This window comes from Lutra lutra, chromosome 16 (assembly GCF_902655055.1).
Source record: "Lutra lutra chromosome 16, mLutLut1.2, whole genome shotgun sequence".
NCBI lineage: Eukaryota > Metazoa > Chordata > Mammalia > Carnivora > Mustelidae > Lutra > Lutra lutra.
The window spans coordinates 17856429-17870568 of NC_062293.1; the positions used below are offsets into that span (position 1 = coordinate 17856429).

The 14140-nt window shown below is 51.5% G+C and overlaps 1 protein-coding gene across 2 annotated transcripts in view; it reads left to right on the forward strand.

Annotated features, from left to right (window-relative positions):
• Positions 1–14140, forward strand: part of LOC125086839 (spermatogenesis-associated protein 32-like) — a 16823-nt gene continuing 2683 nt past the window's right edge. Inside the window, exons 1-7 of one of the 2 annotated variants that reach the window (XM_047706361.1) lie at positions 1–357; positions 8681–8735; positions 9555–9600; positions 9890–10842; positions 11474–11528; positions 13561–13615; positions 13820–14015. In XM_047706361.1, the coding sequence (XP_047562317.1) occupies positions 345–357; positions 8681–8735; positions 9555–9600; positions 9890–10842; positions 11474–11528; positions 13561–13615; positions 13820–13920 (1278 nt within the window). In that variant the 5' untranslated portion in view covers positions 1–344 and the 3' untranslated portion in view covers positions 13921–14015. Of the gene's footprint in view, positions 358–8680; positions 8736–9554; positions 9601–9889; positions 10843–10878; positions 11087–11473; positions 11529–13560; positions 13616–13819; positions 14039–14140 lie in introns of those variants that run through there. The other variant, XM_047706362.1, reaches the window with a different exon arrangement.

Consider the following 14140-nt stretch of genomic DNA (forward strand, 5'->3'; position numbering starts at 1 on the left):
CCGGTGGCGGCTCCCTCTGGGCCTGAGGGGCAGAAGAGCAGAGCAGCCCAACGTCTGCAGAGTGCGCTCTGGGTGTCTCAGCCTGCTCAGGACACCCCACAGCGGCTGCCCCGCCCACAGGCCCCGAATCCTGAGCGGGTTTGGTTTTTGTTGGTTTTTTTTTTTTAAACCTCTCCGTCCTTGGGGTCGGGGGCAGGGACGTCACAGAGGCGGCAACATCACAGGCGCAGGCGCCCGCAGCATCTCCAGCGCCCCCCACAGCCCCCAACCAAAGAGCGCACTGGAGGCGGAGGGGCAGCAGCCACCAGCCCGCTCCCCGCCTCCCCGACAGAGCCTCGATCAGCATGGGGGTGACAGGTGGGAGCGGGCTGGCGCGTGCCCCGGGGGGCGGGCGGGGCGGGGATAGTGAACGTCGGGGGCGGGGTGGGGAATCGGCCCGGGGCCCCTCCCCCTGCTCCCAAAGCCCGGGGCGCGGGGAAGGTAGGTCGACCCCAAACGTCCATGCCCTCGTCCCCAGACCCGCGCCCAGCCTCGGCCCTGCGCGGTGCACAGGCTTGTGCCCTGCACACGGAGTATGCTTTGGAGTAAAGGCTGCAGATTCAGCCCACTCTTGCAGGGATTCTGGGCACACGGAAAGAATCGTGACCTTATGCCCAGGAAACGACTCATAAATTGTCCCAAACGGCTGATAACCCCAAAGTCATGTTCAGTTGTTTCTGGTTGATTGGAGCCTTTGCAGAAGGAAGCAGTTGGCTTCCACAAATACTGAGCGCCTCCTTCGTCCCTTGCACTCTGCTCTGTAACAATGAGCAAAGCTGTTTGCCCCTTAGATTTCCACTGAAGTGGGGGTTTTCTTCTCGGGACCTTCTCACCCAGGAGGACGTGGGCCAGCATTTAAATTGTGCCAAGAACCAACAACTGGAGAGCAGCTTTTCCCTTTCCCAAACCCATTGGGTGACCCACTGATGCAGATGCTTTAAATCACCCCTGTGAAATTTGGTGCATCTCTTTCAGCTTTTACTCTTGTGCTGGGCCCTGAGTTTGAGGAGTTAACAAAAAATTAAAATATGGCTAGGACAGCTAGCTGTGTTACACAGATGATGACATTGGAGAGGTGGGTTGGCCTGTCAGGGATGAGTAGGGTTTTGCCAGAGGAAAGACTTCCTAAGTAACTGAAGTGTAGCAGGTGCAAAGGCACTGAGGCACAAAAGGATCTGCTGTGCTCTGGGGGAGCTTGGGCTTGGAGCAAGGAGGGAGCTGGATACCAAGAACTGCAACAAGAGGGCAGAGGTCAGACCATACAGGCTCTCTGAAGCCACTCCACAGTCTGGATGTGACCAAAGGCAGGTCACTCGGGGGTCATTAAGCAGCCCAAGTTGGAGGGAAATATGGTTGCAGTGGTCCAGCTAGAAGCCTAAAGAGATTTCAAACAACACAGTGGTTAGCATCATGGGGTTCAGAGCCAGTCATGGCACTGCTCTTAGCCCATGTGTATCCTGGGCAGTTTCCCCTTCTGTGAGAGCAGAGTCGTGACTGTTTGGGCATAAAGTGGTGAAGAGGATAGGATGTATGGGAACCACTCAGCATGGAGTGCTGGCAGGTGATCAGTGCTAGGTTTGTGTTGAGTTTGGTGTTAGGAGATGAGTAGGAGTGGGAGTGGAGAAAGGGACCTATGCAAGGTCAACATCAGAGGTAAGGAGGTCAGAAGCTGGGGAAGTGAGAGGGTTCACAAATAACCAGGTTTCTAATTTGGTGATAGAATGAAGGATTATCGGGGAGGGGGCGATTACCAGAGGGGAGGGGGTAATCATGACGCTAGTGATTAGGAAGGAAGATGGATCGGGCATGCAGGTGAGTTGGCCACACTCGAGTCTAGACACGCAGGGTATGAACTTGAGGTTAAAAATGGAGAACAAGCCACGTGGCTTGGCAGGGTGAGAGGGATGAAGAGTTCATCTCTTTGCACAGGCTTTTGCTGAGAATCCACCTTGCAGACTCTTATTTGCAGGGGATCAGAGATTCAAAGTGGCAGCCCATTGGGGACGCCTGGGTGGCTCAGTCAGTTAAGCCGCTGCCTTCAGCTCAGGTCATGATCCCAGGGTCCTGGGATCGAGTCCCGAATCGGGCTCCTTGCTCAGTGGGGGAACCTGCTTCTCTCTCTGCCTCTGCCTGCCACTCTGCCTGCTTGTGCTCTCTCTCCCTCTCTGACAAATAAATAAAATCTTAAAAAAAAAAAAAAAAGTGGGCAGCCCACACAGTCTGCCCCCCCTCTGATTAAGGAATCAACAAGAGTCCTGTGCTCAAAGGTCTGCAGGGACCAGGTCTGGGCGGGGGTAACTGGAGGAGATGCCATGGGGTAGAGTCCTGAAGGTCTTCAGGAAAAAGTGAGCACTGAGCATCTTCCCAATAGAAAACAAGGGACATTTCAGGAATAGGAGACATCCAAGTTTCTGACAAGGGAGAGATCCTCCCCCTTAGGGAGAAATGTGCTATCAATGACTGGAGCTAGAGCTCCGGAGAAGTAGGAATAAGAAATCGAGATTGGAAGGGGGCGCCTGGGTGGCTCAGTGGGTTAAACCTCTGCCTTCGTCTCAGATCATGATCTCGGGGTCCTGGGATCCAGCTCCGCATTGGGCTCTCTACTCAGCGGGGAGCCTGCTTCCTCCTCTCTCTCTGCCTGCCTCTCTGCCTACTTGTGATCTCTCTCTTTCTCTGTGTCAAATAAAAAAATAAAATCTTTTTTAAAAATCTTAAAAAGAATAAGAAATAGAGATTGGAGGATCTTCTATGGTCCCAGCCATAGGCTTGGAAGTCCCAAGAGGGCACAAACTGTGTGTGTTCATCACCGTGTCCCCTAGCACAGTGTCTGGCTCTTAGTCAGGGGTTCAATATTTAATTTTTTTTTAAGATTTTATTTATTTACTTGACAGAGACAGATCACAAGTAGGTAGAGAGAGAGAGGAGGAGGAAGCAGGCTCCCTGCCGAGCAGAGAGCCCAATGTGGGACTCGATCCCATGACCCTGAGATCATGACCTGAGCAGAAGGCAGAGGCTTAACACACTGAGCCACCCAGGTGCCCCAATATTTAATTTTTTTAAAGATTTTTATTTATTTATTTTGAGAGAGAGAGAGAGACAGAGTGAGAGAGAGCATGAGAGGGGAGGTCAGAGGGAGAAGCAGACTCCCCATGGAGCTGGGAGCCCGATGTGGGACTCAATCCCAGCACTCTGGGACCATGACCTGAGCCGAAGGCAGTTGCTCAACCAACTGAGCCACTCAGGCGCCCTCAATATTTAATTTTATCAAAGAAATAGATGCATATGATTAAAGAGCCTGAAGAGCTTGATATTCAGTGATGAAAAGCAAGTATCCCCTATAACACACCACCAATCTCACTCCTCAGAGCAGCCACGATTGTTTCATTAGAACCATTTTCTGCCTAATTACCTTCTTATCTTTCTGCAAGCTCATGGACTCTTTCTTGGTTTATCAGTTTTAGATATTATTACCTTCTTGCTCTAATGGAGCCACCCTCCCCCATTCTCCCAACATCATTTTTAGATCTGCTGGTGCCTTTGTAAGTTTAATATACTTACGTCTTTATTTTTCATCACTTTAGATAGTATCTTTTCATACCACACATAGTAATATGAAGTTTTTAGTGCCCTTGACTCTTCCCTTCAGCTTCCTCCCTCCCACCTCCCAATTATGCTAACCTGTATTTTTATTTTTTTAAATATCAAGGTTGGTAACATTTACATTGTCCTAAAGCCACAAATATATTTTCCAATTGATATTTATATGTTGATTCTGAAAGTTGAAAACTGGACTTACATTATTGTGACTCCGAACTACTGTTCACGGCAGAACCAGGAAAGGTATCACAGTTACCTTTTCTTTCTCTACAGCTTTTTGTTTTTCCTGGAGTTTCTAGTTGCCTTTTCCTTATGTTCTTTGGTTTTATCATAGTCTTAGTTTTCACCACCCTCTACAGCTAATCAACTATTCTGTCAGGTTTTGTTTCAGAAATCTACTGTCCAGAACCCTTCATCTTTTTGCCTCTATACAGTTAAAATCCCGGAACTTAGTTGATTTCCTGGGGTGGACCCCTATTTCCTTCCTGGCTCTCTTGTTTTATACCTTTATTTTGTTTTAGCACATCCTCAAATAACTTCCTTTAAAAAAGAGGAAGTAAATTTCCTGAGTCCATCCATGTCTGAAATGATAGTTTGGCTGGATATAAACCTCTAAGTTAAAAACATTTTCCTCAGAATTTTAAAGACAGCCCTTGGTGCTAACATTGCTGCCAGTATAATTGACCCCCCCTCCCCTCGTAGATGACTGGTTTTTTCACTTTAGAAACATTTAAGAATTCTTTGTTCCTGGTGCAATGAACTTTGACAGAAGGATCTTTTGACATCTATCGTGCAGGGCTTTTGGTGAACCCTCTTAAGCCAATGACATCATCATTCAGCTCATGAAAATTTTTCTCTTTCCTTTTCCATGTTCTCTATTCTTTCTAGATCCCCTTTCTATAACTCAGAACTGACTGCCTCTTGATCATTTTCTCTCACATTGTCTTGATATTTTGGTTCTACTTCCTGAGAAAATTTTCTGCTATATTTTCCAAGTCTTTTTGCCAAAAGTTCTTTCTTTTCTTAATTTTTTTAAGAGCATCCTATTCTTGCTTTTTGGATGTAATACCTATTGCTAAATATCTACATCTCGGAATCTCAAGATTTTAGAGTATATTTAAAGCTCCTTTCTGTTTCCCAAATAACCTCTGGTATTATAGTCATCTTTTCTCTTGGTCTGTCAATTGCATGTGGGCAGTTTCCTCAAATGTGTCGTCATGCTTAGCTGTTCATATTTAAGAGTGAAATCATAAAAAGCTGATTTGGAGGGCGCCCGGGTGGCTCAGTGGGTTAGGCCTCTGCCTTCGGCTCAGGTCATGATCTCAGAGTCCTGGGATCGAGCCCCGCATCGGGCTCTCTGCTCAGCCGGGAGCCTGCTTCTCCCCCACCTTCTGCCTACCTATCTGCCTACTTGTGATTTCTGTCAAATAAATAAAATCTTTTAAAAAAAGCTGATTTGGAACCTGTAACTACAGGACTGATTCCCTGGCAGATGTCACTTTATGATGATCAGGCAAGAAACAGACATATCTCTGTCTGGTTCAAGAAGATCAACAAAATTGACAAATCTCTAGCCAAACTGAACAGGACAAAAAGAAAGAAGACAGAAATTACCAACATGAGAAATGAAAAAGGAGGCATCATTACAGAATCTACAGATATGAAAAGGATAACAGAATACTATAAACACCTTATGCCAATAAATTCGCCAACTTAGATGACATGGATAAGGAAACTCCAGGCCCAGGTTCACAAGCTTCACCTGTGAATTCTGCCAAACATAAGGAAGAAATTATACCAATTTTATGCAAACTCTTTCAGAAAACTGAAGAGAGAATACTTCCCAACTCATTCTATGAAACCAACATTATTCTGGTATCAAAACCTGATGAAGACAATGTAAGAAAATTATGCACCGATATACTTCATGAACCTCGTGTGAGATTTCTTTCAAAAAAGTTAACAAATCAGGGGCACCCGGGTGGCTCAGTTGTTAAGCGTCTGCCTTAGGCCCAGGTCATGATCCCAGGTTCCTGGGATCGAGCCCCACATCAGGCTCCCTGCTCTGTGGGAAGCCTGCTTCTTCCTCTCCCATTCCCTCTGCTTGTGTTCCAGCTCTTGCTATCTCTCCCTCTGTCAAATAAATAAAATCTTTTTAAAGATTTTATTTTTATTTACTTATTTGAGAGAGAGAGAGCATGAGAGGAGAAAGGTCAGAGGGAGAAGCAGGCTCTCCACTGAGCAGGGACCCCGATATGGGACTCGATCCTGGGACTCCAGGATCATGGCCTGAGCCAAGGGCAGTCATTTAACCAACTGAGTCACCCAGGCACCCCAAATAAATAAAGTCTTTAAAAAAAATAGTTAGCAAATCAAATTCAACAATGTATAAAATGATAATACATTATGACCAGATGAAATTTATCTCAGGGATGTAAGATTGATTTTAACATTAAAAAAATAATTTATTTCACCATAAACAGAATATAAGAGAATTGTTAACAGAGTAATATATAACATTGTTTGTGTTATAGCATATTATATATATCATATCATATATTAACAGAACATAAAAGAAAAACAGGGGCACCTGCCTGGCTGAGTTGGGAGAGCATACGACTCTTACTCTGAAGGTCATGAGTTCGAGCCCCACAGTGGGTGAAGAGATACTAAAAAACAAAAGAAAAATAAAATAATATAAAGAAAAAACATATAGTCATCTCAATAAATACAGAAAAAGCATCAGACAAAACCTAACAACTCTTCCTAACTAAAAACTAAGTGACCTAAGGGGCACCAGGTGGCTCAGTTGATTAAGTGTCCAACTCGATTTCAGGTCATGTCATGATCTCAGGGTCTTGGGATCGAGCACCATGTTGGGTTCCACGCTGAACGTGGAGTCTGCTTAGGATTCTCTCCTTCCTCTATCCCTCCCCTGCCTTGTTTGCATACACGCGCTCTCTCTTTCTCTCCAAAAAAGAAATCTGTAAAAACTAAGTGAACTAGGAATAGAAGAGAACTATCCTCAAAGTAATAAAGGGCATCTTTGAGGGAAAACTACAGCTAACATCATATTTAATGGTGAAATACTGAATGCTTCTTCCCTAAGATTAGGAACAAAACAACACGTCCACTCTCAATTAGATTCAGCATTGTACTGAACACTGTTCTCAGTACACTAAAGCAGAATAAGGAAATAAGAGACATCCAATTTGGAAAGGAAGAAGTAAAACTGTCTCTTGAGTCACACACATACTTTATTTTTAAGTTGTTTAAGTAATCTCTACACCCAACCCGGGGCTTGGACTCACAACCCTGAGATCAACAGTCACTACAACAGTGACAACAGTCACGTGCTCTAGCAACTGATTGAGCCAGGCGCCCTGAGTCACACACATTATTGTTTTTGTAGAGAACCTTATGGGATCTACAAAACTAAACCAAAACAAAAAACTAGCACCGATAGGATTTTAGGATGGTTACAGGATATACATTTCTATATACGCATCCAGCGGTTGGAAACAAATCATTTCACATGCTATAGAATGTCACCTGAGTCCCTGACAGAACATTCCCAAGTTGGGCACAGAAATCCCAAGCTGAGTCAACCTCAGACTTTTGCTTCCACCCCTCCAGTGCCACGATGAGGCTCACACCTAATATTTTCTCTTCCTATCCACACCCCATTCTGTTCATGGAAGGGTTTAGGCAATGGGTGTCGATTAGATTGTTGAGGGAAAATTTGCAAGCGAGCAAAGGAAGGCACTGAGGCGAGAGGCCTGGAGAAAAGCAGCACTGGGGGCAGATGGAGCTAGAAATGAAGATAGACGTGGAGGAAGCCAATGGAACATGGCACTCAAGTTGGTGGAAGGGTCCAGAGACCACTGAGCCAGCTCTTAGGAGCCTGACCGTGGTAGTACGCTCCTAGCCCGGCCATGCAGCTGATCCAAGAGGCCCAGGCCCAGGAGGAACGTAGATGTCGCAAATCCCAGACACAGAAACAGCCTCTACATCTCTAGAAGGAGGCCAGGGCACACTGATCCTTTGGATATAATCCTGGGAGTGATTCTTCTCAACCAGAGCCAAGGCCATCATTTCCTGCCACACTCCAGGCTCAGGGAGATCCGGCTTTCCCACTGCCATGACCAATCCACCATCGACCCCCATCTACCACCCTGGGGAGCATGGGAGAATGGGACGGCCTGGTGCCCCACCCCCCACCCCCAGATAATGAAAAAGAAGCATCTTCAGTAAAAGATACAAGCTCCAGGGAGGCGACTGGGGTGCAGAAACTTTCCCCAAGGCTATGTTCAACCTCTTCTTCAGAGAGTGATGGGAACACTGCAGTCAGCATCCCCACAGATCAAATGCCGGGGGCGAAAATTCCCCAGGTGGGTGACCCCAGGATGAGAAGCCTGGAGGAGAGGAAGGACTTCAGGGCAGAAGGGGCCAGGATTAGGGGGAGTGCCAGATCTGAAGCTTGGCCAGAGAAGAGAGAGGAAAGGGGGCCAAGGACCAGGAATGGATGGGTTCTTAGGGGTCCCCACCCAGTTACAGATGCCTCATAGGGTAGCACGTGGGGCAGGGGAGTGAAGAGTTTTCAAATCTGCATCCAGCTCCTGGTGTTGGCAACCCTCGGCTGAGGGACCTTGGGCAAATGAACTTCTTGTCATTTTTTGTGTTGAATTGATGAGATAAAGCACAGAATGTGCCCAACCTGTTGCCTGGGCTAGCAGCCCTCAAGAAACAGCAGTGAAACCTGTTAGCATCTGTCCTCGGGGAGAAGGGTGATGGATTGGGGAGAGTGAAAGGAAAGGCAAATTCTAGCACGGAGGGGAGCAGATGTGGAGGGCAGGGCTGGTGGCGCTGGAGAGAGGAGGGAGCAAGGGGCAGGATGGGAGAGGTGGTGGTGAATGGGCTGAGATGCAGGACAGGGAGGGAGGGAGGGGGTAACTAGAGCAGTACCACCTGCCCAGGGTTCCAGAATGCCCCAGAGACATCTCCCCCTGCAGCTCCCCGGCCCTCACCTCCTTCTCCCTGCCAGGTGCCAATGGATTCCCCTGCTGTGGCAAGGAGTCAGTGGACATTGTGGAGACGCAGTGAGAACCAGTCCCTCACCCTCCAGGACTACCAACCCTTACCCCGCTGCCAAGCTTCCATATACCACCCCCCCAACCCAAGATCTCCCTCCATCTTGCTTCTTTCCAATATCTCCTCAAGGACAGTGTTGGGGGGAGGGGAGTCCTACCACCCCCTCTTCTGCTACTGTGTCCAGCCTCTGACATTAATGAAGGACTGAGGGGTGGTGGGGTACACTCGGGGACATGGATGGGAACTGAGCCCTTCTGGTTGCCTTGCTCTGAGTAGAGTGGCCTGAGGTGAGGGGGGACCCGAAGCCTGAGGAAGGAGAGGGAGTCACAGGGGCTGAGCACTGAGGGGAAGGACCGCGCTAGCAGCACATGGCCAACAAGAGCTGAAGGGAGCCTCCACACACACCCCTGCCTTTGAGATCTGCCAGGCTGGGGTTGGGCAGCTCAGGAGGAGGGCGTCACCCTGGGCTTCTCCCTCTGTTGGGAGCCGCCTTCTGGGCACCAGTCCTCCCAGGGGAGCTCACTGGCTCATGGGAATACTTGATCAGAAGGAAGAATCCTGGGCCTCACCTCCAGCTGACTGGATCCCTCTTTGGGGTAGGGGCTCTCCAGGCACCTCCCAAACTCACTAAAGATAGAGAATGTTGCTCCAGAATTCTTGGTGGGTGCCGGGACTGTGAGGGGAGTGGATGAGCTGCGGGGGTTCTCGCCAGCCTCTGTACAGGAGAGGGAATCTTGAGGGCCCCAGAGACCTCCATTCCCCCCTAAAACCAACCCACCCACCCCCCGGAAGCCTGTCATCCATTCTGTCCCCTTCTGTCGTAGCAGTGACCTAAACCAACAGCAGCCGTTCGAAGAGGAAGAGGAGATCGAGGTAACCGTGGGCAGGAGCGCCTCTTAGGGGGAGGTGGGAGGTGTGGGGCTGGACTCCTTAGGGCCCGTCTTCTCGAAATCCTTGCCAATCGTGGGAGCCTACACCGGGCCATGCTGGTGCCCTCGTTCCCACCTACCCTCACCAGCGCCCCACACTGTCTCCCTGCCCCAGGCGGGTCTCTGCCAAAGGGACCAGGAGGGGAGGAAGGCTCAGGAGAGGGGGACAGAGACTTGGTCCCAGAAGGACCTCAGGACCAGGGGCCTCTTCAGCTTCAGTTGAAACTTTTCAGCTGGAAAAAGAATTGCTGGAACTGGAGCACACTCACCAAGTGGACCTGGACATAGAGCACGAACTAGAGCGGGAACTAGAGCGGGAACTAGAGCTGGAGACGGAGCTCAAGCCGGAGCTGGAGCCGGAGCCGGAGCTAGAACCAGAGTCAGAGCCGGAGCCGGAGCCGGGGCCGGAGCCGGAGCCCGAGCCCAGGGACCCAGAGCAGCCGGAGTCTAGGACAGAGTCCCTCCAGCCCCACACACCGCAGCACACCAGCCTCTGGAGTTTGAGGTCGCATTCTAGCTACGTGAGTTTGCCAGAGGAGGACCAGGCGTCCACCAACCATCGCTCTATCCGCGTGCAGACCTCTAACCATCTCTTCTGGGCAGACAAACACATCCAGGCCTCAGAACACAGCCTGCGGCGGGCGATCAGCAATAACACAGGTGAGACCACTGGCTGTCAGGACCAGGAGTCTGACCTCGAGGACGCCTGTGTGTGCAGCACAAAGCAAATCGAAAACCCCAGTGCCCAGCCAGCACCGCCCGCCGCCGACTCCCAGCAGCCATCAAACCCCCCACCGCCCTCCTCCAGTCCCTCACTGGGCATTGACCTGGCCAATCTGGTCAACTTTGCCTCCTCCTTGGCCGTGGCCTCCTCCAGCAAGATGGACTTGCCCAACTTGGAGCACATGATCAAAGTTCTGCCTCAGAAGGCCGAGGCACCTTCTACAGATCCCGCCCCCCAGCTGGCGACGGGCCAGCCAGAGAAGGAAAAGCTCACTAAGGACTTGCTGGAGAAATCTCTGGAAACTGAGGAGTCACAGAAAGCTTGGAAGCAGGAAGACAAGAACTTCTTCCACCCTTACCTGGATTTCAGCAAGCCGGGGATCAAGAGGGCCACCATAAAAGGAGAAGTGCAGCTTCTCCAGCAGCCGGCCAGGTCCCCTCCTCCTAAAGGAGCCGTGAAGGGGTAAGTGAGTCTGGCCCCCAGCTTCCCGCAAAGGGGGTGTGCTGGGATGTGTGGGTGGGCCCACTCCTCACGCAGCTGGGTAGGGGTGGGGAAATGGAATGAGGGGATGGGGAGGGGACGGGGCCGGGGTGGGCTGTGATGTCTCAAACTCAGTGACCTCATAAAGGCTGCTGGAAACAAGGTTCCGGTGGACTGAGGGGCAGAGCCAAGGCCAGGGCTGGAGGAGGCCCGGGGACCATGGAGGGTGAGCACTTCTGGGCCCAGGCAAGGACCTGGGTTCGGCCCTGGGAAGGGCCATTCTAGCATTAGGAAGCTCAGTCCCCGAGAAGGCAGGTGGCCTCACCTTCATGGGCCATGCTCCGGCTAGCCTCTGTCCCGCTGAGGACTCGATGGCCCAGGGCCCAGGATGCCTCCTTGGAGCAGAATGTGAGGGGAACAGTGCTCTCCAGCACCCCTGGCTTCCTGGTGATGAATGGACATAACCGAGAGCCAGCCTGCCCAACCGCGTGCCGCAGGAAGAGGCTCTCTTACCCCCCCACCCCGGGGCCCTCCTCGCAGAGGCGTCTGGGTTCAGCCCCCTCCCCGACCCTGCCACTGGGGCCCAAGTGACACTCTCTCTTTTGCGTTGCAGCTCGGTGCCAGGAACCAGGAAAGGGAGTCCATTATTGCTGAAAATCCATTTTAAGATGTCGTCCCCCACTTCCCCAATGAAATGACTAGACAAAACCAGTAAAAGCCTCCAGTGCTGGCCCCCCCCCCCCGGCTCAGACTTTTTGTGCAAATGCTCCCGGACTAGTGAGCTCACGTGGCTGCGGCGTCCTGATCTCGATTTCTTAGGGATGCCGCCCTCCATGGGTTTTTTTCTTTCAAGACTTTATTTCAATTCTAGTTAGTTAACCCGTCCTGTAGTACTCGTTTCAACCCACCCCTATTTTTTTAGCTGCCCCAGCCCACCTGCCCACCCTGTCCCTGAGGGCTCTGCCAGCCCTATTTGGCCCCTCCTCACTCCCTTCCAGAACTCTCAGCCAGTGGCAGAGACTCATGACCCTGTCTGAGGCTTCAGGTGTCTTTTCTTTTCTTTTTTTTTTTTTTTTAAGATTTTTTTTATTTATTTGACAGACAGAGATCACAAGTAGGCAGAGAAGCAGGCAGAGAGAAAGGGGGACGCAGGCTCCCTGCTGAGCAGAGAGCCCAATGCGGGGCTTGATCCCAGGATCCTGGGATCATGACCTGAGCTGAAAGCAGAGGCTTTAACCCACTGAACCACCCAGGCGCTCCGTCTTTTCTTTTTTTTTTTTTTTTTTAAGATTTTCTTTATTTATTTGACAGACAGAGATCACAAGTAGTCAGAGAGGCAGGTGAGGGAGGGGTGGGAGCAGGTTCCTTGCTGAGCAGAGAGCCCAATGCTGGGCTCAATCCCAGAACCCTGAGACCATGAACTGAAGGCAGAGGCTTAACTCACTGAGGCCCTTAGGCGCCCCAAGTCTTCCGGTGTCTTAGGTCATGAAGTGGGTCTTCCTCTTGGCCTGAAGCCAGGGACATTTTGGGATCATCTTTGGAGAGGGCCTCTGGGGGGTGGTCTGGCCAGGTGAGGAGGCAAGTCTGAAAGGAATTCTTCCCACTTCTGTCCACAGCGAGGGCCTGGTATGGGGAATGGACAGTGCCCAGGGCCTTAAAGGAGGGGAAGAGATAAGCCAAAGGACTGCCCCTCCAGGGGCCACACAGCCTTGAGCTACAAGTATCTCAAAATGTAGGGGTGAGCCTGAATGTAATGGTGTACTTCCCTGTGCAACCCAGACACACTTACACACGTACACACCTACCCTCTGCTGACTCACGCACCACGCGGGCACACACAGACACACATTCACTCACAAGACAGTTCCACACTGGCCGTGTGCACAAGCACATATCAACACACTTGCCTGTGCACCAGACACGTGTACTAAACATGCACACGAATGCACAAGCCTTCCCACGTTGAGGGAGGACAGGCAATGTGGGAGAGCTGGCAGCAAAGGGGGGGAAGGGAATTCAGAATGTGGGAAGGGACGTGGGTGTGAAAAGGGAAGAAGGGGAAGGGAGAGCCTCGCTTGGGCCCCGTCAGCCTCCGGACCCACCAACACTAAGGCTCCAGGTGAAGACCCAGCCTTGCTGATCCTTAGAAGCCTGCCCACCCAGGCCCTAGGAGGGTGGGATTAGGAAGGGATGAACAGCTGGGAATGGGCCAGGGCCAATGGGGGGGGGGGAGGTGCGGAGACTGAAAAGAGGAAGGAGGAGGAGATATGGAGGTGAGTATCTGGGGAGCGGCTGGGCTGTTGGAAGCATCTTCTTGGAGTATTTTGTGAACTGTGGTTTGTAAATTTGCATGGTTTGGAAGAGGAGACCCTTCCCCGCCAGGAGACCTGGGGTAAGGTGGGAGTGGGCCCCAGCCGGCTGTACCCCTCCTTCCCATGCCCTCACTTCCGGACTCTAAGGCCTTCTTCTCCCTGGGCCTCTGCCAGCCTATGTTAGCGTCTGGAGTGCAGTCGCAAATTCAGATGCCTTAAGGGGAGCAGAAACTGAAGTGTAAAGCAGCAGGTCCCCACCCCCTACCAGAAGAATCGGGCCTGTGGCGAGGGACAGAGTGCCCCGCTGCCAAGAGCTGCTAAAACAAACCTAGGGGCTGCGGGGCCGGGGGCACTGGACCAGCCTCAAGTCTGCGACTCCGCCTTTCAGGCAGCCGAAGGCAGAAGACCAAGAGATCCCCGACGCTGGCACAGGGAACGTACAGGTAACCGGGCTGGCAAAGGGTCTGCTGGGACAAACTACTGTCCGCAGAATCCCCCTGTGGGTACAGGCTGGTGTGGGGGTCCTGGGAGAAGGTAGAGCTGAGCCTGAGCCCCCACACGCCTGGTCCCAGGGCCCTCCTCCTCCCCTCCTAGTCTGAGCACTCAGGCAGGCCGGCCCCTCACCCCTGTCGTCTTCTGCCTCCAAGGTCCCCACAGCAGCCTCGAAGACTGCCCACACAGGACCCAGGAGGGGAGCAGGGCTGCAGGACACAGAAGGGGAGGCCTCAGCAGCCGGCTCCCCCACTGAGCCCAAGGGAGCCAGCATCCATCAAAGGCGTAGGGGCCGAGCAGTGCTCCCAAAGGCCCAGGGAATTCAAGCGCCTTGCAGCTGCCAGCTCAGTGCGGTCAGGCTCCTGGTCTCAGCGGTAAGGGCAGGGAACAGAGACCAGGTCCAAGGTGCGGGGTTTGGGGTAAGGCCTGCCAGTCCCCGGCATCTTTCTGCAGCAGGTGCAAAGTCCTTTCCACCC